Source organism: Phascolarctos cinereus, unplaced genomic scaffold, assembly GCF_003287225.1.
Source record: "Phascolarctos cinereus isolate Bilbo 61053 unplaced genomic scaffold, phaCin_HiC Scaffold_1;HRSCAF=81, whole genome shotgun sequence".
Taxonomy (NCBI): Eukaryota; Metazoa; Chordata; class Mammalia; order Diprotodontia; family Phascolarctidae; genus Phascolarctos; species Phascolarctos cinereus.
The window spans coordinates 242,890,954-242,913,220 of NW_027555514.1; the positions used below are offsets into that span (position 1 = coordinate 242,890,954).

Genomic DNA, 22,267 nt, shown 5'->3' on the forward strand with positions numbered 1-22,267 from the left:
ATTCCATATTTTAGACAAATTAGACCACTTACTCACTGATGCTTACAACTCTATCCATGCATTTGCTCATATTGACCTCTTTTTTTAGAATGGATTCTTCCTTGCCTCTCCTGTCACCAGTTTCTGACTGCTCAACTATCTCTTTTCTTTTGAATTCCAATCTAGGAGCCACTTCCTCCATGAAAGTTCTTCTTTTCCCCACAATTTCTTCCCCCCATTTGTTTACACCCCCCTTTTTACACTTATCATATTCTCCTTTGTAGAAGTTACTTGTACACATATATAACTCTTCTCCCTCCAAACTATAGTCCATAGACTGTAAGTTTCTCAAGGGCAGGGAACATACCTTGTTTTATCTTTGTATCTAAGCACCAAGTATACTGCAAAGTACATATTAAATGTTTGCTGTTGTTAAATTACACCACTAAAAATTTTCTTCTCATTTTCTACTATGTCAATATGCTAATCTACATATTAATATGTACCATATACACTATATTAATTCAATAAAAGCATCATTCTTACATGGTTATTTATACATCTGTCTCATATTACATATGTCTGACTTTGCCACATCTATGAAAATTCCTAATGGGCAAGATCGTCTGGGAAATTTCCTTGACACCAGCAAAGCACCAAGCATATAAGAACATTATTACTTTTTTCATTACTGTGAAAGAATCTCCTTCTAATGTGACTAAAGATTAAGTGTTTCTTCTCCACCAATCAGTCTGTTTGGATTTTAAGCCCCAAGACTAAGGAGTTCCTTCTTACATACAACTATCCTTTAAGAAACAGATCCATTTTTAACAAAGTAAGTCCTATTTTTCCTTGATATATTTTTCCATTTCAAATATAGAAATAAGACACAAATATCAATGGACTGAAAACAAAACTTTCAATGACATAAAGGTCACTTAAGGAGATGAAAAGCATGTATGCTGGCTGGGAGTTGTAGTTCCTAACTACAATTCACTTCCCCTCTAAGGGGATTTTTTCTCTGCTATTGGTCATTCCATCCCCTAACTGGACTATCAGAATTAATCAATGGCCTAATTCCCAATTTGTGGCTACTAGAACTTAGCTATTCTTCTTCCATTTATGTTTATCAAACTAAGTCATAACACCATATTTGCCCAGTGTGTCCTACAACCTAACATGATACTATTCTGGATGAAATATACAAAATCAAAGGCTTTGGCTCTTCATAAAAGTAAGTCTAACTTACTTTAATCCATAAACTTGAAATTCCAGATATCTAATCTACATTTGCAGAAAAACTGTATTAACTTACACAGCCTTCAACTGTATGTTTCAAAAGAGAAAAAAACAGATTAAAAAGATTCCCCACAAAGAGTGTCTAATTTGCCTTAAATTTCCTGATACCATGGTTAAGATACCTTAAAAAACTCTTCTTCCCTCTGGCATTGATTTATGAGAAAACACAAGCTATGCAAAAAATTCTATTGACTATTTTAAAATGGGAAGCCTACAAATAAAGACCCTTTCCATAGTAACTAAAATGTGCAGAATCAAAGAATATGAGAGTTAGAAGGAACTTTGGTGAACATCTACTCCACACCATCCATGAAGGGATACCCAACAAGGGTCAACAGCTACCTGATGGTCAGGCCCTACAATGAGGACAAGGACCCAAGACCACCATCTAGCTCAGTGATAAGCAGCTCTTCTTCCTCTCCTCTGTTCATCCTGTGCTATTCACCACACACCCAACTCACTCCTCCGACTATACCAAATACCCTATATAATAAGAATAAGGGGAAAGAAGAGACTGGAGTTACCTCCTTCTCAGAAGCTCTGAAACTGAGTAGGACTGCTTTTCTTATCCCCAAACCTGGGGCAACTATAAAGCCCATCCATCTCTTTCCTCTAAAACTGGGATTTCTTTCCTTGAAGAAGGCATTTTACTCACTTAAATTATTTCTCTCTCTTGTCAGGAACTCCACTAGGCCAGCTAACCTATCCTTGGATCAAGGCTCACTATTCAGACAGAAGCCACAACCTGACCAAACTGCAGATATAAAGGAGCTCTGCTCAATACCTATCCTCGAATGTTTGTATGGAATTTATAACTGCATAATGGTCATTTTTGTATAATAGGATCATACCTCTAATTGTGGACTGACCAAATCAGCACAAAAGGTATACCTGTCATCCAAGTAAATCTGGTAGATGAAATGAGCATTAACTATACAAAGGTACTAGAAATTTAAGGTATGAAAGATAATCAAACTCTGACTAGCTAAAGTTGAATACAAACTCACCATAGAACTTGGACTTGGCCAGGATACTACCACTAAGGCAAAACCCATCCTTTCGGTTGCTAATATAGAAGGCAGAAATAGGTGGGTGATGGGACACCTATTGAACACAACAGGAAAAATAATAATATAAACATGTATCACTATGCTGTATCATCTTAAATTTATTAATTAAGTCCTAAAAGTGTACTCTAGAAAAGACATTCACAAGATAAAAACCTGAAGAGATCATGTATAAAAACTGTGTTTCAAATCTTCATGTATAATCCCGAAAAGATTCTAGAAAATCAATGAAAACAATATTGAAGCTACACCTGCTTAGAATGAAAGATAGAAGAAACCTTGCTCATTATGGAGTTAAAAACTGCATAAGGCCCAGAGTAGTAAAGTAACTCTTAGCTCAAGGTCTTACAGTTAAAACAAAGAGCCAGGATAGGCTCAGCCCTCCTAACTTTGCTCTTTCTGTTACAAGCCACCTCCCTACTTCAAAATCATGTATGTTATCTGTTTCCTGAAATGAAATCAATGCCAGATAACAACATCTGCTCAGTTACAGGTTTGTGGGATTTCAGTAGAAGGGACCTTATGTTCACTAAGGAACATCGAGTTCATTCCCTGCATTTAAAGATGAGTAACTTGAGATCCAAAGAGGTTAAGTGATTTGTCCAGTCACATATACGTGTTAGAACCAGGATTCAAACCTAGGTCCTCTGACTCCAAATCCACTCATTGTTTACTCTAATATACTGCCTTTCACTACATCATGGTACCTCCAAAGCATCTGCTACACTCATGAAGATGCAAAGCTGTACAAATAAACAGGGACATAAACATTATTAGCTTTTAATTATGTACAAAATAGGTCTATTTTGGTGTAAGCAAACATACATTCAATTAAATACCTGCTATGTATAAGACACCCTGCTAAGTGCTAATGGGAATACAAGACATATAAAGATATGGCCGTTTGCCCAAGAAATTTATAGCTTAGTTGGAAAACAAGACAAATACATACAATGTTAAATAACAATGTATGAAGGTTTAATATAAAAGTCCAAGAGATATAAAATAGTACATGATTGATTTTATATAATGTAAATACAATGAGTAAATTACACCTATGTGATTAACTACAATAACAGCAACAGGAATTAAAAGGAGGGAGACGACAATGGGCTAAAGTCATCTGAGAAAGTTTTAGAGATAAGAAAGGATATAAGCCAGGTTCTGAAAGATGAGCAGAATTTGGATAAGCATATAAGGCTGGGGAAGGGCAAGAAAAAACTGCATTTTAAAAGTACCAAAGAAAGAAAGAATAAGATATGTTCAGGTTACCATAAGTGTATCAATTAGTCTGGGAGTCAAAAGTTCAAAAAATTAACTGCAGTTAAATATTGAATAGCAGATTGGGCTAGAACATGGAAAGTATTGCATGCCAGATTTAAGTTTTAGATTTTGAAAGAAAGAGGGAGCCACTGAAGATTTTTGATCAAAGGAATGATATGATCAAGATACTGTTCTAGAAATACAAGTCTGCAGAAAGCTCATAGCCTGGAATAGGAAGCTGAAGACAGGAAGATAAGGTAGAATTCTCTATTAAAGTAGTCAAGACATAAAGTGTTGAGGGCATTAAGTAGGATGGTAGCGATAGGAATGGAAAGAAATGAAACAAAAATCCTGACTTATACATAAAGATAAACTGGGAAATAATAATTTACTTACACAAAATGATCCATGTTAAATAGAAAGCTCACCCAGTAAAAATACATTTACTTATTTTTTAAAAATCCAGTTACACACAATTTTAATGAAACCTGTATTCATTTGTCTAAAGATGAGAGGAATACCTCAAAAAAGTAGAGCATACAAAGTCAACAACAATTAGCACTTACATAGCACTTCAAAGTCCTCAATAGGTGTTATTCCAATCTCTACTTTACAGATAAGGAAACTGAGGCCCAGAAAGATCATGTGAATTACCAAGGATTGTCTGAGCACAGATGTGAGCAGCAGACAGAGTGTTCTAACCACTGAGCTATCTAGCAAATAAAATATGGAACAATATTCCCCAAACAATACTCAGTAACAAAATCCTTAGAATGTGTCAATACAGGAAAAACATAATAAATTGAATTGGACTAGATTCTAATTATCAGGCTGTCCTTGAGGTCCATGATAGAAGACCATTTTTACAGGTGAAACAGTATTATAATAAAGATATTCTTTCATTTAAAAAAAAACAATATGAGATATATGTTCAGGTTTTTTCTAACAAAGTAACTAAACTGAGAAATGAATCTCTGAAAGGTCAGCACTAGAAGCTAGACAAGTCATAAAGTATGCTATTTTCAGGTTGGGAAATAGTTTTATTTACTTTTTTTTTTTTTACTAAATAACTTTCATGGCTGTGGTTAGTAGTGCTTTAAAGAAAATTACATTCACAACTGAGAAAAGTAAAAGCCTGTTTACTTACCAAAAATCCATAAATTTTTGTTTTTAGCTGTAATATTATTAGAAAAATTTATTTTCACTATTAATTTTCTTCAAAAATAGACCACTGACCTTTACTGTCAGTTTTGTTTTGTAGGATACATTGCTCATACCTGTTCAGCAATATAAAAAGTCTTGCTGTTTGTCCTTGGATGAACCCAGAGACAGCGAAAAGTCTCACCAAGTATAGGATTATATGGTTTCTTTAATCCCTAAAGAAAAAAAAGCATAATATAAGCTTCAAGATAGGTTTAAAAGTCTGTCACATAGATAACCATCTCTAAAGAGGACAAAGGCTTAACATTTCACACAGCAGTAAGCATTCAATGACACTGTTCCTTGACATAAGATTAATTCTATTACATAATAATGTTAACCATAATCAGGTTTAATATTAGGAAGCAGATACACATTCTAGTAAGCCAAAAATGTTTAGTAATAAAACTGACAAGAAACAAAGATGCCTCTTTTAAAAAAAATGAAGGTTCTACAGTAATAAAGAAGCAATGACAGGCAAATTACCTTTGGCTTTTTATAGAATCCTGACAAATACCACTTCACGACTCTTTTCAAGCGGAAATAAGGATTTTCTTCAAGAGATGCCCTATGAAATAACAAAAGCAACATGGCATGACTAAATTGTGAGTCATCTTTAATATATTTATGCAATTATATGGAGTTGAAATATAACATAAAATATAACACACTGAAAAATTATTTTTTTATTTTCCAGAACCATTTAAGTAGTTTAAACCAATTCTGTAAAAGACATTTGGCAATCTGAAAATTATTAATGATGATGTTCCAAACTCAAGAAAAGAGTCCATCAAAATTGTTAATATTACTTAAAGAAAAGTCACTAGACACAATTGGCATTATTCTTTAAAGTACTGAAATACAATCTCAATATAGTTTATACTTCAGTTACTCTCACTTGCTTCCCAAATATGGGAATGGTTCAATGTCAACATGGAAGTAATGTTCCAAGGGATTATCCCAAGAATCTAAAGTCGACTCTCTTCTGTTTACCATTCTTACCAATGATTTAGATGAAGGCAATGTTTGTTTCTCAAACTGGCAGGCGACAGAGAGCTGGGAAAGACAGCCAATGGTCAGGATCCAATAGTACCTTGACAAGCTAGAGCTGGGGCTTAAACTAATAAGGTTTAATTCAGCAAGGATAAAAGCACAGTCTTGCAACTTGGCTACAAAAAAATGAATTTCAGAAATGTCAGATGGGGAAAGGTGGTTTGACAGCAGTTGTTCTAGAAAAGATCCGGGGAGAGAGACGGTTACTTCTGTGAAAGCTCAATGAGTCAGCCGTATGATGTGGCAGCAGAAAAAGTTTAGGCCATCTTGTGCTGCGTTAAAAGCGGTACTGCTTTCAGGAAGGAAAATGAGTCTCATGGTAGTCTAGAGTTTTATCTTCAGTTCTAGATGCCATGATTTCAGAAGGACACAAAGAAGCTGGAAAGTGTCCAGAAGGCAGCAACCAGAACAATGAATGTCTCTGAGACCATGTCAAGGGAGGGCTGAGAAAAGGAAATGAGCATTAGCACAGTAAAGACTTGGAGAGGACATGAGAGTTATTCAAGTATTTGAAAGGCTATCAAGTAGAGTAAGGATTAGACTTGTTCTGCTGACCCAAAGGGCAGAACCAGGAGCATTAGGCAAAACATGGCCAAGTAGCCCATTTTCATTTGATGTCAGGAGAGAATTCCTGACAATTAGCACGGTCCCGAAGAGATATGATCTGTCTCAAGACTGAAAAATTTTGTTTGGGGTTTTTTTTTTTTTGGCTAGGCAATGGGGTTAAGTGACTTGCCCAGGGTCACACAGCTAGCAAGCACCTGAGGCCGGATTTCAACTCAGGTTCTCCTGACTCCAGAGCCAGTGCTCTATCCACAAGACTGAAAAGTCTTCAAGCCAAGATTACATGATTCTTTGTTGGATTTGTTGGCATGGAGATTCTTTTCGTATATAAACTGGACTAGATGGCCACCGAGGTCTCTCTCAACTCTCAAACGTTTTGATTCTGTAAAACTGCATATCTTTGACTTTGGGAAGTATATGGTATAATATGAACGCTTACGATTTTTTTTAAGAGTGGACAGAAGGGGAGAAAAGCATTAATTTGTTCAATCTGTTATTAACCTATCAATCTGTTCAAATTTTTCTTTTCACTAATTAATTTAAGAATAGAGCTTTAACTAGGGTGGGTAGAGAGGGGTCTTGTCTCAGATCACTGCTACTAATAGGGCACTGACTAATAGGGCATTTGTCATTCTTTAGCAGATAGAAACAATTGAGCTTTGCACCTATTAGCAATAAAAATTCAAGTAGAACACTACCAGGTAGCACACTTCCTTAACCTGCACTCCCAACTGTCTTAAGGTCTTTGCCAAAGAAGAGAGAGTTCTCTACATCTGACAGGGCCTTTTTATCTCTTCCTCAGGTCTCCCCTGTTTAACTGAATCTGTCTAAAAAGTTGATTTGAGGGTACCTTTCATGCTACTTATCCTGGTGCTTATCCTGCTTGTCAGAATTACTAATTATACTGCTCTTCTTTTGCATTCAGAAAAAAAAATCCCCAAAATGTGTGGAAGAGAAGGTATAATGGTAGGCTTATAATCAAATTACCTAGAAAGGCAGAATTTAGAGGGCCATTTCAGAGAGTTAACTGAAATATTAATAAGAATTTTATATTTTAAGAAATAAGAATTTACTTACTCAGAGAGGAAATCTGCATGGTAGTAGTAATCAGAGAGTTTATCCAGAAAAGAACGAGGTTCCAAGATAAATGTAGGCAGAACAACCCTGGACAGGTCCATCCCTGGACGAACTTGTTTCAGCAGTGTCCATATAAGACTTTTGTTTTCTTCAGATACAGTTTCCGTTTGAGAAGCCTCACCTGCCTTAAGCAATTAAATACAACTACTGAAATACTCCATTTACTTTAACACAATGATGCTTGAACAGTTTACATGTGAAAAATATGCTCCCTATATAACGGATAAAGTATTCTTATAAAATAGGAGCTCTTCACCTTATAAACACCATAGTTATTAAAAAGTATACAAAACAAATGTTATTAGATATTAAAAGGACTGACAAATTTAAAATATACTACAAAAATATATTATACTGAATTACTCCATGTTGACTTCAATATGAACATACATATATATATACACACATACAACACACATAAGAGAAAGAATTTGCTTTGAAAATCATAATCACCAAGGAGAGTCCTCTTTATGTCAGTGAGAAAATTTTAAACGCTCATTTTTAAAGAACATTGGGTAAATCATTTCCTGAAATACCCTACAGATTACTGAGCTGTGTAAAACAGAGACAGAAGTTTTGTATTAAAATAGAAATTAGGCAAATCTTTCTTTGATTTAAAAAAAAGCAATAAGACTGACAGTTGGTATAAATATATTTTCCAACTTCTTTCATTAAGTCCCAAAATGTTACAAACCAAGACATTTGACAACTAACTGCAGGTTCTTACCTCTCCAAGTTCTTCGTGGCCCTGCTCTGTATAAGTAGTCTCTTTCAGAAGTTCAGTGGGCTCAGGCTCAATGTAGGAATCATCCTGTCTTTCTGATGTATCCGTATCGCTTTCTTCACTCTTCCCAATTCCCTCATTGTCAGATTCATCATGTTCATGATCATTTTCCTTGTCAGATTTATCAGAATACATATCTTGGTCCTTAAAATGTTGTCGTTCAATTTCACTGTCATTTAATCTGAGGTAGGGGAGAATTAAGAGTACAAGAAGAAAAAAGTTTCATTTTTGACAAAAATAAATCTCTACCATCTCTTTTTAATATTCAACAATTTAAAAATATATTGGGTAGATTAGGACCTGTATCCCTTGAGGTCTCACAAGTATACAGAGCCCTGGGCCTGGAGTCAAGAAAACCCAAGCATAAATCTGACCTCAAATACTTGCCAGCTGTATAACCTTGGGCAAGTCCCTCAACCTGTGTTTGCCTCAGTTTCCAAAATGAAGATAATAATAGTACCTACTTACCAGGGTTGTGGTGAGGATTAAATGAGATAACAGTTGTAAAGCACTTAACATAGTCCCTGGAACATAGCAGATATTATATAATCGCTGGCTGCTATTATTATTATGGTTTTAGATAGCTTAAAACTTACATTCTGGCAGCTCCCCAAATATACAAAACTTTGCTACTCAGGTTTCTAAAAAGAGACTTGTATCCATTAGGCACAGAATCTAAGAACTGGAAAGAGACCTTAGAGCCATCCAGTGTAATTCTCTAACATTAAGCATGATTACCCCCTACAACATCCTGATAAATGGACATCCAAACACGGAACTCAACATCTTAGGGGGTAGCCCACTCCATTTTTGGACAGCTCTAATTGCTATCTCTTGCTTTAAATAGTGCCTATCAAACAGCCATTTATATTTGTTGGGGACGAAGGGGAGAGAGAATAATTAACTATTATTTGATTATAATACGGCAGTAAAACATGGCAGATAAATCTCATAATTCTTGTTATTAATTCAAAATAGTTAACACAAGGAATAAAAATCACTTCATAGTGAGAACTAAAGTCACTAAGTTGAATAAGTGTCTTGACAGAAAAAAAACGAGAATGGTTAATATGACATTTAATAGTACAACCTAAAAAAGCTGCTGAAAAAGAGACTTCAAATAGTTAGGACTTGCATGGTATGTCCCAAGTTAATGCTCCTCTAAAGAAATATTAACTTACCTGACTACTTTAATGTTAGAGAGAAAAGTCTAGGGAAAAAATAGAGCATTATACAGTTTAGAGCTACACGACAATCTAAAGGACCTTCAGTTCAATTTTCTGGTTGCAGAGATGAGGAAACCGAGGGCTCCGAAAGTCAGCTACTTTGCCCAGGATGACACGAGCGTTACGGTGTGCCTTCTTCTTGCTGCTGGTGTTGTTCAGTCACTTCAGTCAGGCCTGACTCTTTATGACCCCATCTGAAGTTCTCTTGGCAAAGATAACTTGCCAAGTGCTTTGCTATTTCCTTTTACAGTTCATTCTACAGATGAGGCAACTGAGGCAAATAGGGTAAGTGACTTGCCCAGGGTCACACAGTTAGTAAGTATCTGCAGCCAGATTTGAACTTTGAAGATGAGCCTTCCTGACTCTATACTTGGCATTCTATCCACTGCAACATTACAGAGCATCAAAAAATACTATTAAATCTTTTTGAAAGCTCTTTTCTAAAAGATAATTTTCAGTGTTTTATTTGTTATACCATGTAAGTAGGAAATGGACTCTTAAAATCTGGGGAATTATTTCAGTATTATTCCAATCTTCTTCCACTAAATTTCTACCTCAGTGCCTCATGGAGATAACCCTGGGTTCTGGCTATGTCAGCAGCATACAAGCTCTGGAAGATTCAATCAAGATGGAAATACACAATCTTGTATTTTTGTCAACTAAGGAACAGCCCAGCTAGATCTGGGATGTTATCAGCAGAAGGCTGACTATCAAGTGAAGTGTTTTAGTCACAGCAACTCATGAAGATAAACTACTAAACACAGTAGGGTTACAAATCTGTTTTGATGGAGTAAATATTCACACTAATGAAATCACAGATCATTTAAATATTTAAAGGAAAAAAAATACGCAAAGCAGCCAAGTGAAAACCAAAGATATAGAGAGGAAACCTGACATAAAAATTCATCAATATAACCCTGGAGCAGAAAAAAAATTATGCAGTTCAAAGTCATTTAAGTATCTAATTTTAGTATACAAATCTTGAGGAGAGGCAACTACATATCCTAAAATAAGTTCCTCACCCCAGGCCCTTGGCACCATGGGACTTATTATTATTAAAATAGTAACATTCCACATTTATATAATGCTTTATACTTCAAAGATCTGTAATTTCATTACTGTGGCTACTCCTCCACTGATGCAGATTGCAATTCTTCTATAATTTTGTAGCTAGTCTTTCCGAGTCATGTAGCCAAAAATTCCCCACTTTGTAACCAACCTGGTAAGGAGTCTCTCAAAACTGAATTATCTAGGCTGATGATCTTTGGACAACAGAGAGACACACAGTCTATCACCAGACGTATTCTCAAAGCAGTTCTAGTTTGAATGGCCCTTTTACAACTACTACTCTCTTGGCATAGTCTTCAAGAACCCAAAGCCACACTTCCATGCTACAAAGAAGCAGAGTAGAAGAGGGTATACAAATGTTTCAAGGTTTGTAAAACATCTTCCTCACAATTCTGTAAAGTAGATGGTTCAAGTATTCTTATCATAGGATTGAGGGATTGAACTTTAGAGATTAACCAGTCCAACCCCTCATTTTAGAAATGAAGAATTAAGGCCCATAATAACTGCAATAACTCGCCCAAGGTCACACAGGTAGTAAAAGAGGCAAAGCTAGGATTCAAGCTCAGGTTTTCTGACCATGTTTGCCTCTCTAATATAATTCTGGATTTTGAGATTACAGAGAAAAAGGAAAGTTCAGTCAATAAAGGGAAAAGAAAAGAAAAAAGAAAGAAAAGAAAAGAAAAGAAAAGAAAAGAAAAGAAAAGAAAGGAAAGGAAAGGAAAGGAAAGGAAAGGAAAGGAAAGGAAAGGAAAGGAAAGGAAAGGAAAGGAAAGGAAAGGAAAGGAAAGGAAAGGAAAGGAAAGGAAAGGAAAGGAAAGGAAAGGAAAGGAAAGGAAAGGAAAGGAAAGGAAAGGAAAGGAAAGGAAAGGAAAGGAAAGGAAAGGAAAAGAAAAGAAAAGAAAGAAAAGAAAAGAAAAGAAAAGAAAAGAAAAGAAAAGAAAAGAAAAGAAAAAAAAATTGTGTCAAATAAAGTAAGGCAAGAATAAAAGATCTTTTAGCCCAGGCCTCACAGTAGAATATTCTTGCCTTTCAAGAAAGAACTGATTGCTACAAAGGGGAGTTAGGTGGTATCAGGACAGCTGCTGGGAGCTAGCAGGAAGCAATATTGTGTTTTCTACAAGTTATCAACAAAGATCTAGGTGGAGTAAGCCCACCAAGTCTTTGCCTTGCTAGCTGACAGGAAATTTCACCTCTTAGTAGCAACTAAACAAGTTTTAGGTCACAATTTGGACCATCAGTAAAGTTGTTAGTCTCCCAACCAGCCCGGTGAACAATACTACTTCACGCTACAGCCAAGCCCAGAGGCAGTGTCTACTTACTGGAAGTTGTCACCACTATGGAGATTGTTAGCACGTAGTAAGCCATAGAAAGTCACGTGTGTATTTTCCGATGACATGCTCAGGTCATGTTCTTTACCTTCCCTGATCATTGTGCGTTTAAGAAGACTGGAACATTTCAAAGCCAATTCCAAAGCATCCATCCAGCACCTGCCTAAAGGAATACATAGTTTAGTGTAATTAAATAAACTCCAACAGTACCCACTTCAATTTAACTATTAACCAAGAAAATATACTCTTTCTAACTGAGAAACTGACACTGTCAAAATTTAACAAAATACATTTTTTTCCTTGAAGCTGTGAGATAGTTTCTATTACTTTTGTCTTAGTTTATCCTAGCACTGATTCATTAACTTTATACTTCCAAACAAGAGGCAATGTGGTGTAATGGATAGAAAATTGGCCTTGAAGTCAGGGAACTGGGTTCAAGCTTTGCTTCTGACATATATTGCCTGTGTGGCCCTGGACAAATAAGTCACTAACCTCTCTCACAATCAATTTCCTAAGATGATAAATTGAAGCATATGTGCCAACTTGCATTGGTTAGAGGAGTTTTCTCATCTAGGAGTTCCCTTCCCTATACCAATCAAATCATAGGTCAGTTCTTATTCCTAAATAAGTTATAAAGTATTCTGCAGATATTACAGATATATATTTGGTTTTTACACTTTCCCAACAAGAAATTTTAAAATGTGGCATATCAAAGATTCCTACATTATATGTTGTGCTCTGGGGCTGCTGGAGACATAGTAGCTTTACTATGAGGCAACACTATATAGTAGTCTGAACTTGGGTTAAAGTTAGAAAATTTGAGCTTGAACTGGATCTACAAGTTACCAGCTGGGTAAACTTGGGCTAAGTATGTGACCTTACTAGTCCTCAAGTTTCCTTGAGGACCTGTAAAACTAGGAACGTGGGATTTTGAAATAGGAGGGATCTAAAGATAACCTTATCCAACCCTTCATGGTATACATTATATATGTCTTCCTTACCTTACAGGTAATAGAGCTATATATTAAGGGTAATAATATGCAAAACAACACTGTAAACTGTGAAAGACTATATAAATATATTATCACATAAAATATGAAATCTTTTTAAAATATAAGACCATCTAGCTTTCAGATATTTACTTACCATTAATTATTACCCTAACACTGGGGACTATCAAATAGTTCGGGTAAATCTACTCTTTAAAGTAGTTATACTATAGGAAGAAATTAGCTCTTTTGACTGCCATGATTCATGTTATACATTTTACCTGAGTACTATAAAGTTGTACCTATATCAGATTAAAATAAATACCCCATATTTTTATGTAAAAAAACCCTTTATTTAGTCTAGCACAATGTAAGGCTCACTTAATGAGGCAAATATTGTTTTAAAAGAATTTCCTTAAAAAACTAAAAAAAAAAAGTTAGTTTCCTCCTCAATTCTACCTTTCACATTTTAAATCAGTTCAGTTTTTTTTAACCTTCTGAAATTCAGCTTTGTGAAAAGATGTTTAAAATAAAGATATTCTCAGTTGCTACTTCACTGCCATAATCAGAATGCTTCTTGTTTCTCTATTAAGTGGTGTGAAAACAATGGGCTAAAATAAAATGAACAGATTTTACAGTTTAACAATATAATTGTTGTACTGGTTAAAAGGCTTATAATTATCATATTTTACAAATTCTATAAAAACATAAATCTTACCAAAAAGGCTTAAAAATAATCAAAAAGAAAAGGTATTTACCATCTGATTCGGAAGTAGCTCGGATGATCAAATAACTGCTAGGCAAAGGCTGAGTTATAGATCCAACTGCTTCACCTTTTGGGCCCTTAAAATATAAACAAAATAAGTCAAGTATAAGAAGATGCCAGTCTTGATTTCTTACAGTTTATTATTACCCATATAAGTAAAGGATGCTAATTTGGGGGTTTTATGATGTATGAAAAAAAATGCTTCCTACAACTTTAACAATATTACACAAAAGTATCTGGTGAACTGGAAAGTGTTTTTTTAATAGGAATTTTAGCTTTCTTTTTTTTGTTTTTGTTTTTTTTAAGTGAGGCAATCGGGTTAATTGACTTGCCCAGGGTCACACAGCTAGTATGTGTCAAGTATCTGAGGCCGATTTGAACTCGAGTCCTCCTGACTCCAACGCCAGAGTTTTATCCACTGTGCCCCCTAGCTGCCCCAGAATTTTAGCCTTGCTTTCTCAATCAAACACGGATCATTAGGGGGAAAAAATTTCTATTAAAACATTTCTTATAACAGATATAGCAACTGACTTGTTTCCTAATCCCTGATAACATCACCTCTAATTATAACTAAAAGAAACCCAATTTATTCTTCCCGAGTTCATTTCAGTTAAAGTGAAATGTGACTTTAACTCAAAATTCTAGTTCCACAGTACTCCACAATAATAACAAGATAAAGAATACTGTATAATTTCTAGAGGTCTTTAAACATACTTTAACTGTGTTAATGTATTGAGAGAAAAGATAGAAATGTGGTTACAAATTATATGGGTGAAAATAATTAATCTTAAATGGAGTTCAAGATTAAAAAATTCTCTCATTTCATAACAAGTGAAAATTTTGTTTTTAAAAGCATATGATAGAAACCATAATTTGTTGTTTTAGGAAAGGAAAAGAAGAAAGCATTTTTACTTGTTGAGAAATAACACAACATACAGTACCAAGTAATTTCCACACAGGATCACAAAACTCAAGCTGGAAGTGTTCTGAGAAACTATCCGGTTCAACTTCCTCATTTTACAGATGAGGAAAGGGAGGTCCAGAGAGGCTACGAGACTTGTACAAGGTCAAACATGTAGTAACGAAGCATCAGACATGAGGTTTAAACCCATGTCTTCCAACTCCAGAACCAGTCTCTCCATAACAGAAAGTATGAATAGTCAAAGATTTTTCAACACCTAATCCTACCAGTTAAAACAATTCAAATTGTCATTAGATCCTGAACTGAACAGAGACAAAAGGAACTACTGAGTAGACAAGGTCATTTATCTGGGAAGGAAATCTAAGGATTAAATGCAAAGCAGGGCTTCAATAAAACATGTGTAATTTTTGCTAGAAGGGATCAAAATGCATTCAAGAAGATTATCAAATCAAAAAACAAAAGACCTAGAGGATTTCATTCCAGGAGTAGGGGTACTTGTGAAGCATATTTAAGTTTAGGATATAAAAGTAATGAATTAAAACAAGATAAGGAAAAAAAAACATTAAAATAACCAATATGCCATCAACTAACCTCACAAAAAAGCTGAACATTTTCCAAATACGTCCAAAATAAAAGTATGAGTTAGTTCTGCCTTTATGATCCAAACCACTGACTTCATAATACTTGAACAACTGGTTCTAAGTTTTATAACAGTGTCTAACAGGCACAAATTTGCCCCTCCTTCCAGCCTCTTTTTCCTTTGCAATCGCATAACGGATATGATTTTGAGAATTTTGGCTGTCTTAGCATTTATTAAATGCCTATTATGTGACAGACACTATGCTAAATGATGGGGGGCAAAATCCATCAATTATTACAAGTTTTTGTAATTGCTAAACAGTATTCTAGCTCAAGATCCAATCCAACAAATATTTATTACGTGTTTATGTGCTGGGCCTTGGGCTAGGCCCTGTAAACAGCCCCTCCTCAGTGTCACTTTCCCTCCCCTCTTACCCCTCCTCCCAAAAAAACCAACACAACACAACACAACACAACACACCTTGCCTCTAAAGAGCTTACATTCTTCTGGAAGGATGTTACACATACCCAAGTACGTAAATAACAAACAAAATACAAAATTCCAGGAGGAACACAGCTTAACCTCTAGGTGGGCAGGTGAGTAGCTGGGTGGAGGGCCATGCAGAGGTAGTCAGTAAGAACTGTTCTTTGAAGGAAACCAGGGATTCTAAAAGGTAAAGGGTAAAAACGGAGTACATTCTAAACAAAGGGCACTATCCAAGGAAAGATGAAACTGCATAAAGAGTGATTCTAGTATCTAGTAGGCCAGTCTCAAATAGAAAATTTATGAAGAATTCTGAAATAAGACCAGAGAGGTAGATGAAAAGAGCTAGGGCTTTAAATACCAGGGTGAAGGCTTTGTATTTTATCCTCTTAGCCTTTTATGATTTGAATAGAGGAGTGGCATGGCCAGATCTATGTTTTAGTAATATTATTTTGGCACCTGGGTAGAGGATGGATTGGTAAGGAAAAGGACCAGAATCAGGGAGACTAATTAGGAGGTTATTACAAGAGAATAAGATAGGAAATGATGAATGGCTAAATTAGGATTGAGACTGTGGGTCTAGAATTGCTAAAGAGGTAGAAAAGGCAAGACTTGACAAGTGAATGGATTTGAGGGAAAAGAAGATGCTATACGTAAAAAACCATCAAAGGGCACATATAAGGTTTTTCTTTACATCAGAAACATACAGCATATTACTCTCAGAGGAGCTATAGCATGACATTTTGTTGAAAAAATCACTCATCTCAAAAGGGAGAACAATGTTATAAATTCCACATTCCTAGAAATTTGCTATTGCTGTTATACCATGCTGGATAAAAAAAAAAGGTCATAAAATTTACATTCTCCGCTGAGGTGAATGCTATACCTGTTAGAAGATAGCTTGAGTTGCAGGTCCACTACCTAATACATGTATGCCTTTGACAAGTCATTCAATGTCCATGGTATTTCAACTTCCAAATTTATAAAATGAGAGAGTTAGGGCATGTTTCCTAAGGTCCCAGCCTGAAATTCTACAGTCGATGGGCATGATAAAAGCATATAATAATACAAAGTATACAAAAGGATATTACGATATAAAGCTAAGTGGAGTTACTCCTAATTAGCCCTAATTATAAGACCACCTCACTTGCTTTAAAGGAGCTAAGCCCCTTGTGTTATTAGAAAATTTAACTGTCTTACATGAATAGTAAAGTAGTTTAGACTGTTCCTGATGGCACCTTTAGTCTGAATGCCAGTAATTTTCATAAAGATATTCTGGTAACAAGAGGTAGTGTAGCAAGGCTGAAAAACAGCCAGCCTTGAAAGTCAATTAGGAAACCCCAGGTTTAAGTCTCACTTTTGACACACATTGGCTGTGTGACCCTGAGCAAGTCATTTAAATGCTCAGTGCCCCAGGTGACTTACTAACACTATAAATTGAAGAGCAGGTGCAAACTGGTATTAGTAGAAAACTTTTCCTCATTCAAAGTTCCTTACGTCAATGAAAGCAGACATCTGGTTCAAAAACTTTTGAATAATGTAAATAAATTCAATTTTTGATCATGAAATTAATGAATGCTTAATGTCGATGAATGCTAGACCCTGGTGGGGATGGAAGGGAGAAGAGAGGTGAAGTAGAGAAAGATCCAAAGGTCCTTATCCTTCACCTTACAATCTAGTTAAAGCCCACACTCACAAATAAAATAATATTAAATAGCCACACATTCACAAATGTAACATAGTAAAAACCGAATCTACACATGTAAAAGAAAGAAAAAAGAAACAATATGAGTGGGAGTACACGAAAACAATTTCTGGATGAACTTAAATTTAGATCTTGAGACAGAAGAAGCCATATTGGAGAGCCATAAAGAGTATTTCCAATGAGATAGAATGCATATATGAAAGCAGAGAAACTATAAAATAATCATTAAATGCATTTTTACTTATTGATTTACGCTCAGCACTATCCTTAAGAGTTTTAATTCCTACCTTTTATGTAGGTACCAACTTCATTCTTACCTTAACTGCCCAAATGGACTGTTCCAAAGGATGGAAAAGTTTGAAACAAAAGCCATCCTTTTTGGATGGCCGCTCAATAAGTTCACAGGCATTCAGAAGCACTGTTCCCACCCACTGACCATTTTTTTGGGTTTTATATATCAGCAACACTCCAGGTTTCAACACACACCAAAGCTTGGTCCAGCTCTTAAGTGTACCACGAATCTGTAGAAAAACACATAAAATGTAAAAAACAAATGTAAAAAATCTGTAGAAAAACAAATTGCTCATTTCATGGGAAACATTAGATACAAATTAGATGATGGTAAATTTATGTTTACATTCAAGAAACGATGTTAATGTTTTAGAATTTAATTCTTGTGATTAAACAACAAGAGCAAATTCAATTCCCTAGATACTCTGTTCCTCAGCAATGACAGGTATTTATCATTCAAGGGTTTATACCCAAGTTAAATTTTAAAATCAGAAGTTGAACATTCTCTATTCTCATCAGATGTACATGGCTGAGGGTTCAGTTCTATGGGAACAAGGATTAAACACATTTAATAATAATTATTTTTTTCCTATCAATGTTTACTTTCATAGAAATATTACTTTTCCATGGCTCAAGGAGGCAATGAACTTGAATGCATGGCAATGAAGTTCTTTAAAATGCAGAATAAGGTCATGACCTTTGTTTCTTATTTACATTCAATTCTCAATTATCTCTATCCATGTTAATCTATGGCTTACTCCTATTTTCTTGCATAAGCAGGTTAATATAAGGATCTACACTGAAGTAGAAGGCATCCGAGCCAATGGAAGAGGAATATGTATTTCAGACAGACTGTATATACATGCAAGAGATGCTTAGGGAATGGATGAGATGAAGAATATGTTCTCCAGAGGAGAAAGGGGTTTCATCTCTACTGATGGCACAAGGACCTGGGGTAAATGACTGGTGAAGAATAAAGGCAATAATTGGTGAATGCAGGTCCAAGTTTAGACCTAGAAAATCAGAGCCAGAAAAGTTAACAAACAGGAGACATATAAACAGAATGAGAATCCTTGTGGTATATAGGGCTGAAAGCAACAAGCAGAGCTAGGTCAGTAAGATAGCAATGGTCTGGGGCAAACAAAAGGTTTACATTGTGATGCTTTATGGGCCTAGTGGATACCTTCAATTCTTAATCATCCAGAAGAAATCTAATTAAGATTGAGGCTTACTGAAGCTGAAGCAGTCAGTATTCTCTGGAAGAGTTTGGAGCTAGAGTTCTCAGAATATAATGGGGAAAGTGGTAAAAAGGGTTAATTTCTGGGAAAGAGGTCCTGGGGCACCTCAGAGTCTTCCAAGATTCCCCTCAAAGTTAGAACTAGGTCTAACTGAACTCTTTTTTTTTCTTTTTTCTTGCTTTTTAGTGAGGCAACTGGGGTTAAATGACTTGCCCAGAGTCACACAGCTAATAAGAGGCCACATTTGAACTCAAATCTTCTGACTCCAAGATGGGAGTTCTATCCACTGCACCATCTAGCTGCCCCCAAATGAACTCTTAAAAGGTCACTCCACTTCCACACCCTAACTATGGAGTCCATGACAATGACAGAAAAGCAGTGGAGAAAATGAATAAAGGGAAGGATAAGAAACAAAGTACTGCTCTGACTTCTGGATTACAACTTTTAGATCATCTGTACCTTCTCTCAACTAATGATGATAACTGTGTACACTGGAATAATAGGGAAAGCATTAGACTTAAAGAGTCAGGAAAGATACAAGGAAAAAATTTACTAACAATTTTGAGCTGTCCAAAAGCCTCCTCACTGGGCATATCCAAGCAATGTGTGACCATTGCCAGGTATATTGTAAAGGCATTTCTCTTTCAGGTATTAGTCAGATTAAACAACCTTCAAGCTGTATGATCCTGGGATTCTGAGACTTGAGTTCAAATGATGCTTATTTGCTCTGTGACCATGGGCAAGTCACTTATTAGCTCTGTGACCATGGGCAAGTCACTTATTAGCTCTGTGACCATACGCAAGTCACTTAATTTCTTCAGACTCAGTTTTTTCATCTATAAAAAGGGATAATAATCATAGTACCTATCTCACAAGTTTATCGTAAAAAACAAATGACCTAATATTTGCAAAGTATTTTCCAAAGCATACAGGACAGTATAAATGTTAGCTATTATATTGTTAATTTTTCACCAAAACAAATGTAAAATTTAACCATGCTATCATAAAAATGCTGTTCACAATTCACAAATCTCACATATACACAAATCACTTTTCAATTAATTCCTATGCATATTTAATTTTTATTGTCAAATCAGAAAACATTAATTTTCTTACTTCCCATTAAGATTAGAACATGGAACCTCTGGAATGCAATTAAAAGCTCTTCTACTAGTAGAGAATAAGCCGTCCAAGAGTTGTTTTCCATGATATCTTATGGGGTTTTTTGATTCCAGAAAATAAACATCAAACAACATAAAATTCTAGATTCAACACAAAGTCTGACCTTTAACCAATCAGCCATAACAATAACTGAAGGGTCTGTGATTGTACTGAGTAATTCTTTTGTGGCTCTCTTCTTTTCTTCTCGGTAATTTTTCTTTTGTACCTATTTTAAATAAATAATATACAATAAATATATGATAATTTTATGAAAATGAGCAAAACTCTGAGAAAAAGACACATATGCAGAATATGGAATAAAAATTCTCCAACACCTAGAATCACTGGATCGCATACTCATGAAACTTTTAAAACTAGAAGAGATCTTACAGGTGATCTGATCAACAACCTTTATTTTACAGCCAAGATAACTGACTCCCAAAGAGGTTAAGGCACTCAAAGTCATATGATTAGGAGAAAACATGGGTAAAATTAAAAACCTATGCTCCATTAGTCTAAGTCAGTGTTGCCTATTAAACCTAAAAGGCAGAACAAAGTAAATATAATCTTGGCATGACTATATTACATTCATTTAACAAATCAACAAGGTTTTACCTTCATAAATAAGTTACTTATTAGGTAATCTGTAAAAGAAATAACTAGTATAATCTAAATTATTTTCTATTCAATCTTTTGGCTGCAATAAATTTACCCAAACAGAAAAAATTCTCCAACAGCAAGCTGAACAAAATGATATCTGTAAACTTAAAGACATATGCCAACAAAATGTTATTTAAAAATTGTGCATGAACAGATTTCTTTTAAAAGTCAGCCTACTCTCATTTATGAGCTTGATTTGTAATAAATTACAGTACCAGGCTAACAAATGGACTGGACAGAAGGTTTATTAAAAAAATCAAAAGAATTATTTTTATTACCTTTGTCAAACTTCTTTCTCTGCTGTTTTACTGAGCTTAAGGCTGTAAGTCTATTTTCTATGCTATTTAACTGAATTTAAGTCTACTATACAAAAAGGTAAGAACAGTCAATGTTGAAGGGGTTGTGGCCAGAAAGCTTTCAGCAGTTTATTGAATAGAGGGGATGACATGGTTAGACCTGCACTTTAAGAAATGCATTTTGATAACTGAGTAGATTCCTTTCTTTCCACAATCTTCCCCTCTTTCTAGCTTCCTTATTATTATCAAGGCCACCACCATTCTCCCAGTTCACCCAAGGTCACAGCTTAGATGCCAGCCTCACTTCTTCACTCTTTTTCACCCAGTGTATTACATCTGGCATCAGTCTTGTTGATTCTATCTCACAACATCTCTCCTAGAAGCATTTCCTCATCACCTCATGCCTGGACTACTGCAAAAGCCTTCTGGTGGTTCTCTCTGTCACAACTCTCCCCATTCCAGTAAACTCTACCATAGAAGAATTTAAGTTACTGATACTTAAAACTGCACCAAGACTTTTAGGACCGCCTAAGTATTAAACCGGACAATATTCCTTTAAGCAATAGCAAAAAAATCATGCTTAAAAATGGTAATGCTCATTACTTAAGCAAAGTACTTATAAATGTGCTATCTCTAAAAAAAAAAAACTTTTCTTAATTAAAAAAGCCATTACACATTGAAAAATTAAATTGGTATGATTGTTGTCTTGACTAAAAGATCTTTCCAACAAAAACTGTATACCTTTTATCTTCCTTTTTTTAAGTCAGAAACAGAATCAGGGGGAAAACTTCATCTAAAAAATAAAATTTTACTGATATCTTGTTTTTACATTACCAGCATTTTCCAATATAACTCTCCCTCATCCCTCTCCTTGCACTGTGACCCCACTGCTTACAACAAAGAAAAACAAAAACTTCAGTAAAACTAACAAAACTACCAAAGAAAATATTGCACACAGCGTTATGCACCTACACACCCCCTACCTCTGCCAGAAAGGTAGAAGGTGCTTCCTCATAGCTTTTCTCTGGAGTCAATGTACTTACAATTTTCACAGCATTCAGTTTCAATTATTGTGTTACTGTTGTTCTTTCAGCATTTCACTTTGCTGTGGTCAATGTTTTCCTGGTCTGCTTGTATCAGTCAATGTTTTTCCATGCTTCTCTGTATTTAGCATTCTTATAGCACAGGAATTTTCACGTAACGCAACT

At 35.2% G+C, this 22,267-nt stretch overlaps 1 protein-coding gene across 7 annotated transcripts in view; it reads right to left on the reverse strand.

The window, feature by feature from the left end:
• The window catches only part of OSBPL8 (oxysterol binding protein like 8), a 208,459-nt gene that overhangs the window by 29,118 nt on the left and 157,074 nt on the right, over window positions 1–22,267 (reverse strand). For all 7 annotated transcript variants that reach the window (XM_078146351.1, XM_078146358.1, XM_020968855.2 and 4 more), the window contains 9 exons: window positions 20,228–20,329; window positions 17,731–17,934; window positions 13,716–13,800; window positions 11,960–12,131; window positions 8,290–8,527; window positions 7,503–7,687; window positions 5,295–5,376; window positions 4,886–4,984; window positions 2,286–2,382 (listed from right to left, as the gene is read on the reverse strand). In XM_078146351.1, coding sequence (XP_078002477.1) covers window positions 2,286–2,382; window positions 4,886–4,984; window positions 5,295–5,376; window positions 7,503–7,687; window positions 8,290–8,527; window positions 11,960–12,131; window positions 13,716–13,800; window positions 17,731–17,934; window positions 20,228–20,329 — 1,264 coding nt within the window. The remainder of the gene's footprint in view (window positions 1–2,285; window positions 2,383–4,885; window positions 4,985–5,294; window positions 5,377–7,502; window positions 7,688–8,289; window positions 8,528–11,959; window positions 12,132–13,715; window positions 13,801–17,730; window positions 17,935–20,227; window positions 20,330–22,267) is intronic.